Source organism: Balearica regulorum, chromosome 12 (genome assembly GCF_011004875.1).
Source record: "Balearica regulorum gibbericeps isolate bBalReg1 chromosome 12, bBalReg1.pri, whole genome shotgun sequence".
Lineage (NCBI taxonomy): Eukaryota > Metazoa > Chordata > Aves > Gruiformes > Gruidae > Balearica > Balearica regulorum.
The window spans coordinates 23924781-23941185 of NC_046195.1; the positions used below are offsets into that span (position 1 = coordinate 23924781).

Consider the following 16405-nt stretch of genomic DNA (forward strand, 5'->3'; position numbering starts at 1 on the left):
CTGCAGAATCCTGGGCAAACAATTCACTAACTGAATTTGACATTCTAAATCACAATCAGCTTTATTCTGTATATTTTTCAAACCCAAAAGAAAAGTTAAGTTAATGCTGATAAACCAAAAAGCTGACCTTTGACTTCTGAAGAAAACTGAGCCAGGTGACGGGTTACAAAGAGTCGCAGTTGCTGATTCAGGTCACAGGATAGAATGTTAATGTTCCAGGAACGAATTCCTGCCCAACAAGACAAAAACAGAAGAAAGAATAGTGAGCTCTTACTAGATTTACTGCAGAAACAGAAGTGGAGATAGGTAAGTAACAGGACACACAAGGACCAGTGATGCTCTTCCAAAAAAAACATTTAGGATGGAGAAAGTCTTCAGAAACAGAGGGCTGTAAGATACTTACCTACCATAAAAACTTCTCTCTGAAGCACATGCAGCGAGCAAGTCTTCATTCAACTTGGGCTTCATGCAAGTGAAACTAACAAGCTATAAGGGATTGAGGTTAAATAAATTACACTGCCTAACCAAGGAAATGGATTATGTTCAGTTTACATCTTCTGCATTATCCAGCATTGGTCACCAGTAGAGAAGGCCTACTGGATGGTTAAACTACTAAACAGCTCAGACACCAGCTTCTCTGCTCTTATAGCCTGTGCATCCTCCAAGTCACAAAAGCCCCCCTCCCAACTCACTCTGCCTAATCACTCCTTCAAAGCCCCTGATCCCAGTGAGACCCTTTGAGTTTGCTCTTTAATCTATATAATCTTTGAAGCTAACCGCCTTCATATCACAGCAAGAAGCAGCATCTGCTCCCAGAGCAAGTGGCACCATGCCATGCTGGGGAAGTCACCTTCAGACCTCAGTGTGAACAGTTGAACGTTCTGGACAACACCAAACACTACAGATCTTTGCATCCCAGTAAGGAGCAGCCTCTCCTGGATGGTGTGATACTACACTTCAGCACCATGAACAAAACCAGGACATCAGCATGAATCACTACTCCAGCCTCTTGTGCTGCTGTCTGCTGAAGTACAGATGTTGAAGGCCAATGCCACAGACTGCTAAGAGTTAACTGAAACAAGAATTTCAGCCCCAGTGTTTATTGATGGGGTCCTCACTGAGAGTTCTTCCACCATCTTCTGGAGACATGTCATCTCTTACATAATATATAAAGATTTATTGCATCAGATTGCCTTCTTTCAAGTGAAGCATGTTGATTTTTCATGGAAATATTCCCAGTTACTGCCATTCTAGTTCTCCAGCACAGTAATTCCACGTTGTGCAACAGCTTCTGCTGGCCACTGGTGGGAAACAGGATCTTCTAGGATACAAGCTCCAGCTTTCTACATACAACCAAGACAGAGTTAGTAATCATTGCATCATACAGTTCAGTAGTCTCAAGGCCTGTAGAATCTACAGCATCTCAAGAAAACTTTGTTCTTAGTTTCTTCTTCTGGTGGCAGCTGGCAGTAGAGTAATATAGCTTATTTATTACCTGACAGTCTGCACTGCAGAGTGCTCAAAAAATCCTCAGTAAACCCTCTGAGCATCTGGGAGGGGGTGGTGGTGGCAGGGAACAACTTACCACCACCTTCATTGTCACAGAACATCTATTCCTTTCAGTTTGGGCATGGGATAGGAACAAATGAAACGTGTAATAAGAGACAGGGAGCAAGAAGGTGAACAAAATGTTTTCCTATGCTATACTCTTGGAAAGCATGATTGTTTAAACAAATGTCCAATTTAAGTGCATCTTAATGCAGTACTGATGAGCATTCTGACCTGGACAGGAACAAGGAGGCACTCTGCATGGCAAATCCTGCTGACTCTAGCTGCTGTGTCACTGTCAGTGTCCTACTGCAGCAATAAATGCTATTTGAGGTACTGCTACATCCTCTAGGATGCAGAAAGAGGGGATCCTCTTTCAGAGCAAGAAAATGGAAGAGTGAAGTTATCTCTCATCCTACTTGCAACAAATCATTAAACTTTTTTCCCCTCCAGGTAGTCTGAAATTACTCCTAATTTCTCCCCACTTGCCACAATTTCAATTTATCATCACATGGCACAGGAGCCATGTCGCTGCTGATTAAGATCCTGATAGAAGAGCACAAACTATACCATAATAAGGTTTCTAAATATTCATGCTCTCCGCACATGCATAGCTTGGGTAAGGTACCATGTGATCCATCAGTTTTCCATCACTTTCCTTATGCCCTTGTGAACTTTATTTCCTGCTGAGGTAATTTGTGTATAAGATTGGCATTTCCCCCTAACACCAGACCTAGTCTTCCAGATATTGTTTCAAAACTGGACAAAACTCACATAAACAGAAAAATAAGACCAATATTTATTAGACAACATTTTTAGAATAAGTGCTGTGTATCCCACAGATACACAATGCCACTGCCTAAGAAGCACTACACATGGAAACAAGCAGGTCCCTATAATGCCTATATTCACTATTCCATTCTCCTGAACTAAGGTATAGGAAAAAATCTTGGAAGCACACTTTTTAGATCAGCCAGAGCAAGAGATTTGTGCTGAGTTTGAGGTTTGCTTGTTTTGTGCAGACAGGACACCACAGCCAGCAGAAGACAGACAGAAAACAAAACCTAGCTTTTGCACCATTTAGAAAACCCTATATAGATGTATAGTATGTAACACTTAGGACCAACTCTGCTTGACAACTTTATTTGCCAATTTTGTTAATCTAATTGTTATCAGGGCTATAAGCCCCTTACCATGCTTACCAAGATGCAGAAAAATGCTTTTCTGAAGGGCAGAAGTATTTTATTATTTACACTGATTTCTTTCCTAAGGAAATCAAAGCTTCTGCTCAGCAGCCTGTTCTACCCTCACACAAGCCTCATATAAACCCTCTCCAGCAAGCTATCACTTAAGAAATGGGATACCATACTTAAGAATGGGTATACTATTTCCACATTTCTGAACTCCCTGAATCAAGAGTATAGCCATCTCCAACATTATAATATGCTGTCTGTCGACAGATCTCAAGAGTCTGCTGTCATTTTAACTACTTTTACTTTTTATATCCATCTTCCAATTTGCAGATTCTTGTCTCTTTCATGAGGTCATTCTCCCCTTTCACAGTGGGAAAGTCTCCTCTATGATTTGCTGCAGGTCCTGCTCCAAGTCAGTGACAGAGGAAAGTCTGAAATTCAGGTTCCTAGCTCCCTCAGCAGTTAACTTCTACTGTTAGTAACTTACCAATACTGCTTAAATATCTCACACAAAGAAGCCCCTGCTCTTGGCAGAATTTTAGTAGCTTTCTAGTTAGACAAAACTGTAGAACTTCTGCTGTGGCAATTACAATTTATGTTGCAAAATTAGCATTTCTTTTTTCTCTCCAGTGGGAATTTCCAGGTCATTGGCATATGACTGCCGAATCCAAGAACAAAATCCATTAGCTTACAGTCTGATCTGTCACTATTGCAAAGATTCAGAGAATGGATATAAGTATGCAGGTTGGCACACCAGTTCAGTGAAGCACCAAGCAAAGATGATCATCCTGTTGTGCAGAAAGCAGGAACAGTCCCTTTGAAGAAGGGGTTCAGAGGCCAGATGGTTATAATCTGACCTACCCCTACTGGTTAAAGCTGTCCCTTGGAAAAGCTTTCAAAGTAGCTGGTAAATGGTCTGCCGGCAGAGATGGTTAGAAAAAAGGTGCCGAGATTGAGGAGAAATTGGACAAGATTTGACATTTTTATACCCACTCCCTCTCAAATTGCACTGTTCCTCAGTACTGTTGAGGCTTGAGAAGAAAACAGTCACAGAAGTATCTCCAAATAACATAGTTTTACCACTAGCATCTTTTAAACCAACGTGTCTTGGAAATGGGAAGCAGGGTAGAAGCGTATGCAAAGTCAGAAGGCTGTTACTTTATTTCTCAGAGGTGTACTAAACTGCTTATTACAACAGGGATTCCCTTAAGGTCCTGATGTAGCTGACAACCTCTCCTTTCTCTTCTTAGGAGCCATCAGAAACTGCCACAAAGCAAGAACTACCATCCCACCACCTCCTTAACCCTCACTTTTAACAACACTACATCTAACATACAAAGACTAATTCATTGCCAAGGCCTCTGGGTGCTACCACAATAGGGATAACAGAGGAGCAAAACATTATGGCAGGCCTATCTTGCTCCGTGCCACTCCTGAAGCAGTTCGCTTCACTATTGTGGCTCACCCACCCTGAGCCTCTCGTAGGTGCTCCTTCGGCAGGCAGAGGCCATAGCACAAACCCCTGTTTGCAGCTGCCCCTTGCACTGCAGTAAACAGTCGAGCAAGACAAATCCTCCAACTAATGTGACAGAGGTTTGGAGTAAGATGGAAATAAGATGTAATTCACTGACCCACTAATAAAATAGAAACTTGGGGAAATTAGAACCATAAAATGTCTTCAAACTTTAAGACATTCTAAAAGCAGCATTAACTGCATTTCACTAACACAAATAAAGGAATGCTTGGGGGGAATACAGCAGTGTATGGCCTGAGTGCCTGTAAGCACACCAGCCTGCAGGAACAGAGCCAGACTGACTCGTTATCGATGCCATCTGTCAGTGGGCTCGTCCTCGCCGGAGCTGACACCCCGGTCACCTCACCCCTGCGGGCTGCGACACCGGGCGCGAGCCACGCCCTCGCCCGCGAAGCCCGCCCAAGCCCAGCGGAGCTTCTCCCCCCAGCCCCAAGCCCTTCCCAGGATCTGCGGCCCCAGGACGTGCTCACAGCAGCCTCCATCTCCTCCGCCCGCACAGAGCACCAGCCCTTCCCTCAGCCGCCGCCCGTGGGCCTCCTCCTCCTCCTCCGCCCAGACCGGCGGGCCCGCGCCGCCATCCCTCCGGGAGGAGGTGGGCGAAGTCCTGCGGCGGGGGCGGCGGTGCCGCAGGGCAGGGCGGGCACCGGCGGGGACAACGCGGCAGGCGCGGACGGGCTCGCACCCCCGCGGCGCTCGGATGCAAGGAGCGCCCTCGCCTCTCCCCGCCCGCGGGGCCTTCGGCCGCGGCCCCGCTCCTCACCGCGCTCCAGGGCGTTGCGCAGTGCCCCCCGCTCCGGCTCCGTCCCGATCTCCCCGATCACGACGAGCAGCGCGTGCCTCCGCGGCTCCCGGCGCCGCCCGCCCGGCAGCCAGGGCACTGCCGTCTCCATAGCTACTGGCCCGGCCGTGGTCTCCATAGCAACCCCGGCGGCCGCTGCTGCAGCGCGCGGTGACTGGCGCACGGCTCTTAAAGAACCCTGAGCTCCTCCCCGATTGGGCGAGCTGGCACGTGATCCTGCGCTACTGCGGAGGAGGGGGCGGGGCCCCTGGACCCCGCCTCCCCGCTGGCCGCGGGGCCACGCCCTTCCGCTCGCCGCACAGCGGCCGCCCCAGCTCTAGCCGGGCCTGGCGGGCTGCGCCGCCGTCGCGCCCGTGGTCGGTTGCCTGCGCAGGGCCCGGGCAAGACCGACAGAGCCTCGGCTCCAAGGGGCCCCAGTTCTCTGCCGGCTCAGGCAGTCCCCAGCGCGGGCTGTGCTGGCCAGCAGCACCCGGCCTGCCGGCCCGAAGCCGGCCTGTCTGCAGGCGCGGAGCATGGCGCCGTCCCTGACAGGACAGCGGCTGCCGGTGAGCTCCAGCCAGCGTCGGGGAAGCGGGACTCCCCGGTCCCCGGCTGGGCACGGCTGCGCTCCCTTCTTCTGGCACTAGGAGAAAAGCGGTACAGCCGCCAAGCTCAGATGCTCAAAACCGCGTGCTGGGCTCACGAGCTTTAAGTGAATAATTCGGAGGGGAGTTTAGTTTACCTTCATGATTTTAGTGCGAGAGAGTTACTTAAATACAGAAGTCCATGGATGCTTGGTGTTGAGTTGTTGCAGCATCCACAATAAAATCACGGACACCAGCAGTGCTAAAGGATGCCTGGGCTCAGCATCGTCGTTCACGTTCCTTCCTTCTTCTGCATCGCTTGGAAGTAAGCAGAACAGTCAGGTCTTCATCTCTTCCTGGTGGTGGGTCTTCCTGTTCAATTAAAGACAAGTGTAATGGTCTCCAATGGCAAGTGATGGGATTTCCTAGATTCCAGAAAAATGAGATATGAGAAAAATCTCTCTGAACTTTGCTAGCTGCCAGTGTAAAACTGTTGTGAGCTGTCAACTGCTGTGTAGCCAGACAGCTGTGTAGACAGTAGTTCTTAACGTCCAGGATGACCAGAGAGGGCCTTAATTCAGGGCGCAAGTCTGTATCGATAACAGTCAGTTCTAGCTAGCCACATCCTCAAAGCACTTCAATGCAGTATGTAGAAAAGCTGAGCAAACTCAAACTTCTGCATGCTGAATGAGGGAGACCCACCAGAAAGTAGTTTCAGATAGAAAAATCCATGTCTTTTCTAACAAAGAAAGGGAGATGCATCCTGTGCTGATGCGGCCTGGTGGAAAAGCAATCCAGCTATTGTAAAACAAAAGTCAGCAACAATCTGCAGCGTTTCCTAAAACCGTGTCAGGTTCTGCCCCCTGCAGTCTGCAAGATTTCCATAGAGATGAGCTACAGTTTAGGAAGCTCGATGGTTAGATAAATCAGTGTCCTGCCCTGTTTTGTTCCTTAGTACCCACGAAGCCTGCAGTGAGGACACAGTTGAAACCTAAGAAGGTTTGGACACTCGGCATTTTGGCAAGCTTATGTGAATCTATAGTGTCATAAGACTCTGACAGAAGATAATCAGGAAAAAAGTCAATCACAGAAATGGGGAAAAATCCAGAATAATTATCTCTGCAGGCTACAACTGATGTTACTAGCTTACAGTTTTCTCAAATTGACATCTTTAATGTAAAGGTGCTCTAGCTCTCAACAGATAACTTAGGAAATGATGCAATGGGTCTTTTTCATATTAAATTGTGGTGACACCACTGGCTATGATCTTTAGGAAATAAATCTTGTAAACAGAATTAGCGCATCGGAAGGGTTTAATTTATTTCTGTGTGTTGTAACTTGCATAGCAGCATTAATTTAGTTTATCTCAAGGGATTGTACTGCAGCAGGTAAATATGTGAATAAAGCAATAAACCTGCAAATAAACACCAGCGTACAATATATTCTATCATGAAAGTAGGACTGTAGATCATGGAGGGAAAACATGATGACAAAACATGAAGATGAAAGATTTTCAGAGATTTTCACACCAGCTGGTAGAAGTGTCTTCTGTTTTCAGGTGATTCAGTCTTAATACTTGCTGCTTATTTTTGACATGGTAGCTTTCCAGAGCTGCAGCTTTTCACTGCAGTGCAGAGATGCTCCTCCAGCTGGCTTTCTGCCAAGCAGAAAAGAAACGAGACATGCAAACTGGAGTGAAAGCTTAAAAAGCATGGTTCCGTACCAGAGAGACTAGAAGCTCTAGGGAAGACTGTTTACAATTAAGACATGGGCTTTTATGATGTGATCCATTTGCGTTCTTCTACTGTACCATCAAATGACAGAATAATGGTATTTCTCTTGCTTTCTGATGTGAATCAGAGCTGTCTGTGGTCACAGTAGAATTGGGGTGGCTTGAGTCCTAGTGTGTGTCTACTGCATAAGGCAGTGAAATGAGGGATTCCCAGCCTACTAAGTTCTTCCTTTTCCCTGTAAATTCACATTCTGGATCCATAGGATAGATCGGTATAGTAATTATGGTGTAAGTTTCTGCTTTCATGCACTGCAGCAGTAGCTGGCACCCCCATGAAATATCAAAAGCTGACTGGGCTGATTATAGATATTAGAGGTCCTGACAAACATCACAGAATGAGAGGTGGCAGAAGCAGACAAAAGGATTACATCTAAACAGTGAAGGATGATGAATTACAGGTAAATGACCATTATAAAAATGGATTTAGAAAGTCGGCTCAAAATAGCCTGAAAAGGATCTTCATAATATCATGGGAAGAACAATCTACACAATTTCAGATTCTCAGTACTTTAGCCTGGAATGATGACTTCCTGTCCTACCCAGCTAAAAAAGGTCCATATGAATAAAAATATTTCTGGGAACCAGAGATCTATGGCAGTATCTGAAAGAGGATAATGTCTTTAACTGAGGTAAAATATAATGTCATTTTGGTTGTGACATTTCTAAGAAACAAGGAAAAATAGGTGACTGCCTAAAGGCCTTGATCTCTCCTGTGGTGAACACAGCTATCCTTAGGTAGAGCAGAAGAACCCAACTTTGATAATGCTTCCATGTGGAGATGGAGCCATGTGGCCATTTATACTGTCACTTCCAGGATGTGTTATAAGATACAGAAAGAGAAACAGAGGGCTAAGTCCTTCAGTTTGACCAAAGCATGTATATTTTTGCTACTCTTTAACCCCATAGGTGATTTATCGGAGTAGAACTCCTATTCCTCCCACTTTTGTCTTACAGAAGGTGTTGCAAGATACTGAAGTCTTCTTTGCAATTTGGAACAACTGCAGCTCTGATCAAGACTAGGATCTAAGTGCCTATGAAATTATCATGTATATTTATTGTGTCATTTCCAGTGATCCAGAGTTTTGGAATTAAAATAGATGTTTATCAGACCAAGAAAGGTACTAATTCATACTGATGCAGCAATCCCTCTGTGAAGCCAAAGTGATTTTTAATCGATTAAAATACAAATGCAAATTGATTAAATACAAAGTGGCCGGAATTCTTACCTCTTACCTTCATCTTTCCTCATAACTAAAACCAGTTGAAATAATGTAGCTGAAACAGTCAGGCAAAGCACAAGCATAAAAAATTACCACAAATGGAATATTACTAAGATTTTTTGCAGACTGAACTGTATGGGAGGCCAGCAGCCTCACTGAACAGTGCAAAGAAACTGTAACACTACACTTTCCACTATAACTCTGTATATATCTTTCACAACTTCTCTTGCCCAGTAAAGCCATGCAGTGATTTTAAGATTTCTCCAGAAGAAGGTGCAGAGAAATTATGTGAACCTGGCTTATAGTGAAAGAGCTAAATTGCAGTTTTACATGGTGCATTTTGTGTTACTGAATATGTTAGGAGTATTCAAAAGAAGTGATATGCAAGTCAATAAGTAAAATGTATGCTTAGGATGGAAGCTAATTTGCTGTGGCAATCTTAGCTATGTAAGGCTCACATGATTAAATATGTGGGGTTTTTTTTGTTGCATTCATATTGTGAACACTTCTTTGTGGTCAGTCTTTCACAAATTAAGAATGTAGATGCATTGCATTAATGCTAAGAGCCTTTGCCTGAAGGCTACAGAAGAGCAATAAATTGCATTGTCATTCATGGTTGATGCTAGTCCCACTGTATATCTTTCAGTGTTCTACTGCTCCTGGAGCACACAATCTCTGAACACTGGTTAAATGATCAAATAAACCACAAATCTTGTACGTTTGCACAGAAGTTCAACAGCAATGAAAGACTAAGTAAACCAACTTTAAAATGAATATAGAAATATCTGACTAAAATAAAGTTTGACCAAGAAGTGTACGTAGATATGAGAAATAGGGTTTAAGAACACAGTAAGTACAAAAATGCTATTTTGCTGACCCTCTGGGACTGATTTAGAGGGTTGTCTGTCCTGCAGGATTTGGCATTACTGTGACCTAAGGAAGCAGTCCTCGCGTCTGCTGCTTACGGAGTTTCTGATATCACATCAAGAGAAGCAGAGACCTCCACTTTCATGTCTCAAAAGGTAACACAAGCAAATCCATTGTTTAAATGTATTTATCCCACAGCACAGTTCACAGTAATGTCTCTAAATACAAGTAATGTGTCTAAATATCTCTCTTTTAAATGTCTTTAAACTGACGGAGGGTAGATTTAGATTAGCTATTAGGAAGAAATTCTTCTCTGTGGGTGGTGAGGCACTGGAACAGGTTGCCCAGAGAAGCTGTGGCTGCCCCCTCCTTGGAAATGTTCAAGGCCAGGTTGGATGGGGCTTTGGGCAACCTGGTCCAGTGGAGCAGGGGGGTTGGAACTAGGTGGGCTTCCAGGTTCCTTCCAACCCAAACCATTCTAGGATTCTATGAAATCTTGCAGTCGTATGTATTTAAAACTATCTTAGCTTTCCTTCAATGTTTGATTGAAACATAGTGTCAGTTGCCCATACATTACTCTTGGGTCAGCTTAGTGAAGCTTTAGGAAGTGTTTTCTCAGCATCTAGAATTTACCCTTCTCAAAGAGATGCACATCGATGTCAGCAGGGCACCCTCTAGGGACCACTGTGTAATTGGTTGTACACTACTATATTCTGAAAATGATTTAACGTTACTGGGTCTGTGAATAAGAGATGGACAATGCTCGCATGTTCCAGACAGATATTGAGTAAAACCCAAAGCTTTCTGAAGTCCAATAAAAACATAGTGTATATGTATTGTCAGATAGAGATCTAATAGCTGTAGAACCTGTCTGAATTTCCATGTTATCATGCCAACAAAAAATGAGGTAAGGTGCCTGATAAACAAATGTAATGTGCTTGTAAGGTTTAAAAAGTCTTCAAAAATTACTATGCCTGGGTTTTTTTGCTTTCCCTTTTTTAATTCTGCTACTGATTCCCTCTCTTGGCCCAGCTGTTTGTCATGCTTTCTTCAAAACAGGAATTACAACCTTTGCAGATATCCATTCATTCTGTTTTCACTCTGTCCATGTTATAGCTAATGGTCAAAGTTCCAGTTAGTTTGTGGCTGCTAGAAATTATTCCAGTAACTTCATCCATCAGAGCATTACTTCTTACACTAGCAAAATCAAATAGGTATTTATTTTAAGACATAGAGACTGTTGAGATTAGCTTGAAAGGGATACGGAAATAATACAGACAATTCTCCAAAGGTGTTTCTGGTCTAGGGAAAAGTTGTATTCTTACCAGGCTGAGTTACAGTGTCTCAACAGTACAAAGCAAAATCTTAATGAAGATAAAAAATGAAATCCTGCAGTCTATCTTAATGAAGATTTTGCTTCATTTTGCTTGAAGATGGGCAGTTTTAATAAGACTTATCAGGCTGCAGAAATGGCTTTTGGCTCCTGAAAGCTTTGTGACTTCACTTCTGATTTTTTATCCTAAGTACAAGTGATATGCTTTCACTGGGTTTTTACTTCAGGTTATAGCTGTTGTGCGATAAGAATATGGGTACAAATACTACCATTATGGAAGAAAAGGAGCATGCTCTACAGCAAGAACTGAATGATGTTGAGGACTACAAAAATGAAAACAGGATGAAATTTAATATTGCAGAAAGTAAGGTTGTGTATTTGGTGACTGGGAATAAGAATTTTTGTTACCAGTTAGGCACTAATTACCTGAAAGCGATTGAGGAGATTAAAGCCCTAGGTATTTTAGTTGCTCAAAAGCCAGCTGACTTCACAACATGATGGAACCATGAAAAAGCCACAGTTTGTCAGTTCCGGGATGAATCAGATGAAGTATTTCCAGTGGAGATCAGAAGTGCTAATGTCAGCAGGCAGTGCTGGTCTCATCTAGAATACTGCATAGAGTTCTGGTCATACAGGTTGAAGAAATTCAGACCTGAAGAGTGTAGAGAAGGGCCACTAAGGTGAGAGAGGAGAAAGTAAGGTACAAAGTGCTAAGAAAGGTGCTAAGGAGAAACTGTTTTACAGAAGAGAGTGAAAGGACCAAATGGTTCATCTCACCAAAATAAAGACAATATTATAAAGACTATAGATTGCACCTATAAATATATCAGGAAAAATAGCAAGGACAAAAAAAGAACAATGTATGTTGAAGGATAGTGATGGCATGTGAACAAACACATAAACCAGTCATGAGCAAAAGTAGGCAACAAATTAGAATTACAGAACATCCAGAGTTGGAACTGACCCACAAGGATCATCGAGTCCACTCCTGATTCCACACAGGGCAACCTAAAAGTTAAACCATATATCTAAGAGCACTGTCCAAACACTTCTTGAGCACCAAAAGGCTAGGGACTGTGACCACTTCCCTAGAGAGCTTGTCCCAGTGCTCGACCACCCTCAGAACTTTTTCACAATATCCAATCTGAACTTCTCCAGATGCAGCTTTAAGCCATTCACTCACATCCTATCACCAGACACCAGGGAGATCAGCACCTCCCTCTCCGCTTCCTCTCATGAGGAAGTTGTAGACAATGAGGTCACCCCTCAGTCTCCTCTTCTCTAAGCTGAACAAACCTAGTATCCTCAGCTGCTCCTTGTAAGTAATGCCCTCTAGTCCTTTCACCATCTTTGTTGCTCTCCTTTGGAACACATTCTATTATTTTTTTTATATCCTTCTTAGATTATGGAGCCCAAATCTGCACACAGTACTCAAGGTGAGGCTGCACCAGTGCTGAGCATAGTGGGACAATCACTTCTTTTGACTGGTTAGCTATATGGTGCCTAATGCTCCCCAGGAGACAGTTGGCCCTTTGGGCCGCCAGGGCACGTTGTTGACTCATATTGAGCTTACCATCAACCAAAACCCCCAGATCCCTTTCTGCAGGGCTGCACTCCAGCCTCTTGTCCCTCAGTCTATACGTACATCCAGGATTACACCGTCCCAGGAGCAGAATCCATCATTTGTCCTTCTTAAATTTCATACAGTTGGCAATTGCCCAGTGCTCTATTCTATCAAGATCAGGATCGACCATTCTATGATTCTATTTCTGTGTAAGGCCTCTGTGTTGGGTTTGTGTGGCAAGGTTTTGGTAGCGGGTGGGGGCATGGGTTATAGGGGTGGCTCCTGTGAGGAGCTTCTAGAAGCTTCCACAGTGTCTGGTAGAGCCAATGCCAGCCAGCCCCAAGATGGGCCCGCCCCTGGCCAAGGCCAAGCCAATCAGCGCCTCTGTGATAACATATTTAAGAAGATGGGAAGTTTTTTTTACATCCGGAGGGGGAAGTGCGGAGATGTAACATCAAGGTCAGTGCAGGAGGAGGGGGGAGGAGGAGGCGCTCCAGACACCGGAGCAGAGATCCCCCTGCAGCCCGTGGTGAAAACCATGGTGAAGCAGGCTGTTCCCCTGCAGCCCATGGAGGACCGATGAGGGGGTGTAGAGATTCCACCTGCAGCCCGTGGAGGACCCTACGCTGGAGCAGGTGGAGGTACCCGAGGGAGGCTGTGGCCTGTGGGAAGCCTGGGCTGATGCAAGTCCCTGGCCGGACCGGTAGACCCGTGAAGAGGGGAGCCCACGCCAGGGCAGGTTTTGGTGGCAGGACTTGTGACCCCGTGGGAGACCCACGCTGGAACAGTTTTCTCCTAAAGGTCTGCACCCCATGGAAGAGACCACGCCGGAGCAGTTCGGGAAGGACTGTAGCCCGTGGGAGAGACTCCATTTTGGAGCAGGGGAAGGATGAGAGGAGTCCTCCCCCCGAGGACAACGAAGCGGCAGAAACAACGTGCGCTGCACTGACCGCAACCCCCATCCCCCTCCCCCCATTCCCTTCCCCCCCCCCCCCCCCCGCCACTGAGGGGGGGGAGGAGGTTGCAGCCGGGAGTGAAGTTGAGCCCGGGAAGGGGGGAGGGGTGGGGGAGGTGTTTTAAGGCTTGATGTTACTTGTTTTTTTTTCATTGCTCTATTCTGTTTAGTAATAAATTAGATGAATCCCTCTTTCTAAGTTCAGTTTGTTTTGCTCGTGATGATAATTAGCTCTCCCTGTCCTTATCTCGACCCGAGCCTTTTGTTAACTTCTCCTCCCCATCATGCTGGGGAAGGAGTGAGTGAGCGGCCGCGTGGCGCTCAGCTGCTGGCTGGGCCTAAACCACGACAGTCCTTTTTGGCGCCCAACGTGGGGCCCGAGAAAATTGAGATAAGGATACTAATTGGAAGAGGTAACGGGCAAAACATGAACTGAACATAGTTTGAGACTGAAATAGTGGTGAAGAGACGAGGGGTGGACTCTGTATTGGTGTTGTGATGGGGATATTTTTACTTTGGTGTGGGAAAATTCTTTTTTTTTTTTCCCTTTATAGATGTGATTACTGTTTGTGAAGTTTTTGTGTTGAATGTATATTTTAATGATTCTTAAATATGTGATTCACAGAGGCGAGGGGTGGAATGTGTTGGGTTTGTGTGGCAAGGTTTTGGTAGCGGGTGGGGGCATGGGTTATAGGGGTGGCTCCTGTGAGGAGCTTCTAGAAGCTTCCACAGTGTCTGGTAGAGCCAATGCCAGCCAGCCCCAAGATGGGCCCGCCCCTGGCCAAGGCCAAGCCAATCAGCGCCTCTGTGATAACATATTTAAGAAGATGGGAAGTTTTTTTTACATCCGGAGGGGGAAGTGCGGAGATGTAACATCAAGGTCAGTGCAGGAGGAGGGGGGAGGAGGAGGCGCTCCAGACACCGGAGCAGAGATCCCCCTGCAGCCCGTGGTGAAAACCATGGTGAAGCAGGCTGTTCCCCTGCAGCCCATGGAGGACCGATGAGGGGGTGTAGAGATTCCACCTGCAGCCCGTGGAGGACCCTACGCTGGAGCAGGTGGAGGTACCCGAGGGAGGCTGTGGCCTGTGGGAAGCCTGGGCTGATGCAAGTCCCTGGCCGGACCGGTAGACCCGTGAAGAGGGGAGCCCACGCCAGGGCAGGTTTTGGTGGCAGGACTTGTGACCCCGTGGGAGACCCACGCTGGAACAGTTTTCTCCTAAAGGTCTGCACCCCATGGAAGAGACCACGCCGGAGCAGTTCGGGAAGGACTGTAGCCCGTGGGAGAGACTCCATTTTGGAGCAGGGGAAGGATGAGAGGAGTCCTCCCCCCGAGGACAACGAAGCGGCAGAAACAACGTGCGCTGCACTGACCGCAACCCCCATCCCCCTCCCCCCATTCCCTTCCCCCCCCCCCCCCCCCCCCCGCCACTGAGGGGGGGGAGGAGGTTGCAGCCGGGAGTGAAGTTGAGCCCGGGAAGGGGGGAGGGGTGGGGGAGGTGTTTTAAGGCTTGATGTTACTTGTTTTTTTTTCATTGCTCTATTCTGTTTAGTAATAAATTAGATGAATCCCTCTTTCTAAGTTCAGTTTGTTTTGCTCGTGATGATAATTAGCTCTCCCTGTCCTTATCTCGACCCGAGCCTTTTGTTAACTTCTCCTCCCCATCATGCTGGGGAAGGAGTGAGTGAGCGGCCGCGTGGCGCTCAGCTGCTGGCTGGGCCTAAACCACGACAGCCTCTGTACCCTCAAGGGAATCAACGTTTCCTCCTAATTTAGTATTGTCAGCACACTTAATTAGTGTGCACTCAACTCCTGTGTCCAGGTCATTGGTAAAAACATTGAAGAGAACTGGCCCTAAAATTGAGCCCCGGGGAACACCACAGGTGACTGCCCACCAGCCAGATGTTACTCCATTTTCTACAACTCCTTGAGCCCAACCCTTCAGCCAGTTGGTCACTCATTGTACTGTGTAGATGTCATGGAATTCTAGAATGGTTTGGGTTGGAAGGGACCTTAAAGATCATATAGTTCCAATGCCCATGCTATGGGCAGGGACACCCTCCACTAGACCAGGTTGCCCAAAGCCCCATCCAACCTGGCCTTGAGCACTTCCAGAGATGGGACATCCACAACTTCTCTGGTCCAGTGTCTCACCACCCTCACAGGGAAGAATTTATTCCTAATATCTAATCTAAATCTACCCTTTTTCACTTTAAAAGCATTACTCCTTGTCCTATCACTACATGCCCTGATAAAGAGTCCCTCCCCATCTTTCCTGTACCCTTTAGGTACCTGAAGGCTGCTATAAGGTCTCTCTGGAGGCTTCTCTTCTCCAGGCTGAACAACCCCAACTCTCTCAGCCTTTCCTCATAGAAGTGCTCCAGCCCCCTAATCGTCTTCATGGCCTCCTCTGGATCCACTCGAGCAGGTCCGTGTCTTTCCTAGGCTGGGGGCCCCAGAGCTAAACACAGTACTCCAGGGGGGTCTAGCTGTATGCTGGACATTTTGTCCAGAAAGATACTGTGAGAGACAGTATCAAAAGCTTTGCTAAAATAAAACCCCCAAACATATGCACTGCCTTCCCTCCATCAACTAGGCAGGTCATCTTGTCATAAAAGGATATTAAGTTAGTAAGGCATGCTTTTCCCTTCGTGAAGCCATGTTGGCTGTGACCGATGACTGCACTGTCTTTCAAGTGATTTTCAGTAACTCCCAGAATAATCTTCTCCATAATTTTACCAGGCACCAAAGTGAGACTGCCAAGCCTATAATTACCTGTGATTCTTTCTTGCCTTTCTTGAAAATTGGAATAACATTTGCATTCAGTTGCAGCAGAAAATCCTGTACAAGTTCCAAGTCAACTGAGAGCTTATCCCCCCCCCCCAATGACAGTTCTCCAGCCCAGGGTCCATCATTGGTGTTAAAGACAGACGTGAAAAAAGCATTAAATGTCTCTGCTTTATCTTCGTCCCTATTTGTGAGGTGTGCAACTTCACCAAGTAACGGACCAATGTTTTCTTTGTCCTTTTGCTGTTAGCA

General features: G+C 46.0%; 1 protein-coding gene across 1 annotated transcript in view; it reads right to left on the bottom strand.

Moving 5' to 3' along the window:
* The window catches only part of MAP1A (microtubule associated protein 1A), a 67826-nt gene extending 62562 nt beyond the window's left edge, over positions 1 to 5264 (bottom strand). The window contains exons 1-2 of the mRNA XM_075764490.1: positions 5036 to 5264; positions 128 to 229 (exon numbers count right to left, since the gene is read on the bottom strand). Coding sequence (XP_075620605.1) covers positions 128 to 229; positions 5036 to 5192 — 259 coding nt within the window. The 5' untranslated portion in view covers positions 5193 to 5264. The remainder of the gene's footprint in view (positions 1 to 127; positions 230 to 5035) is intronic.
* Positions 5265 to 16405: the final 11141 nt, after the last annotated feature.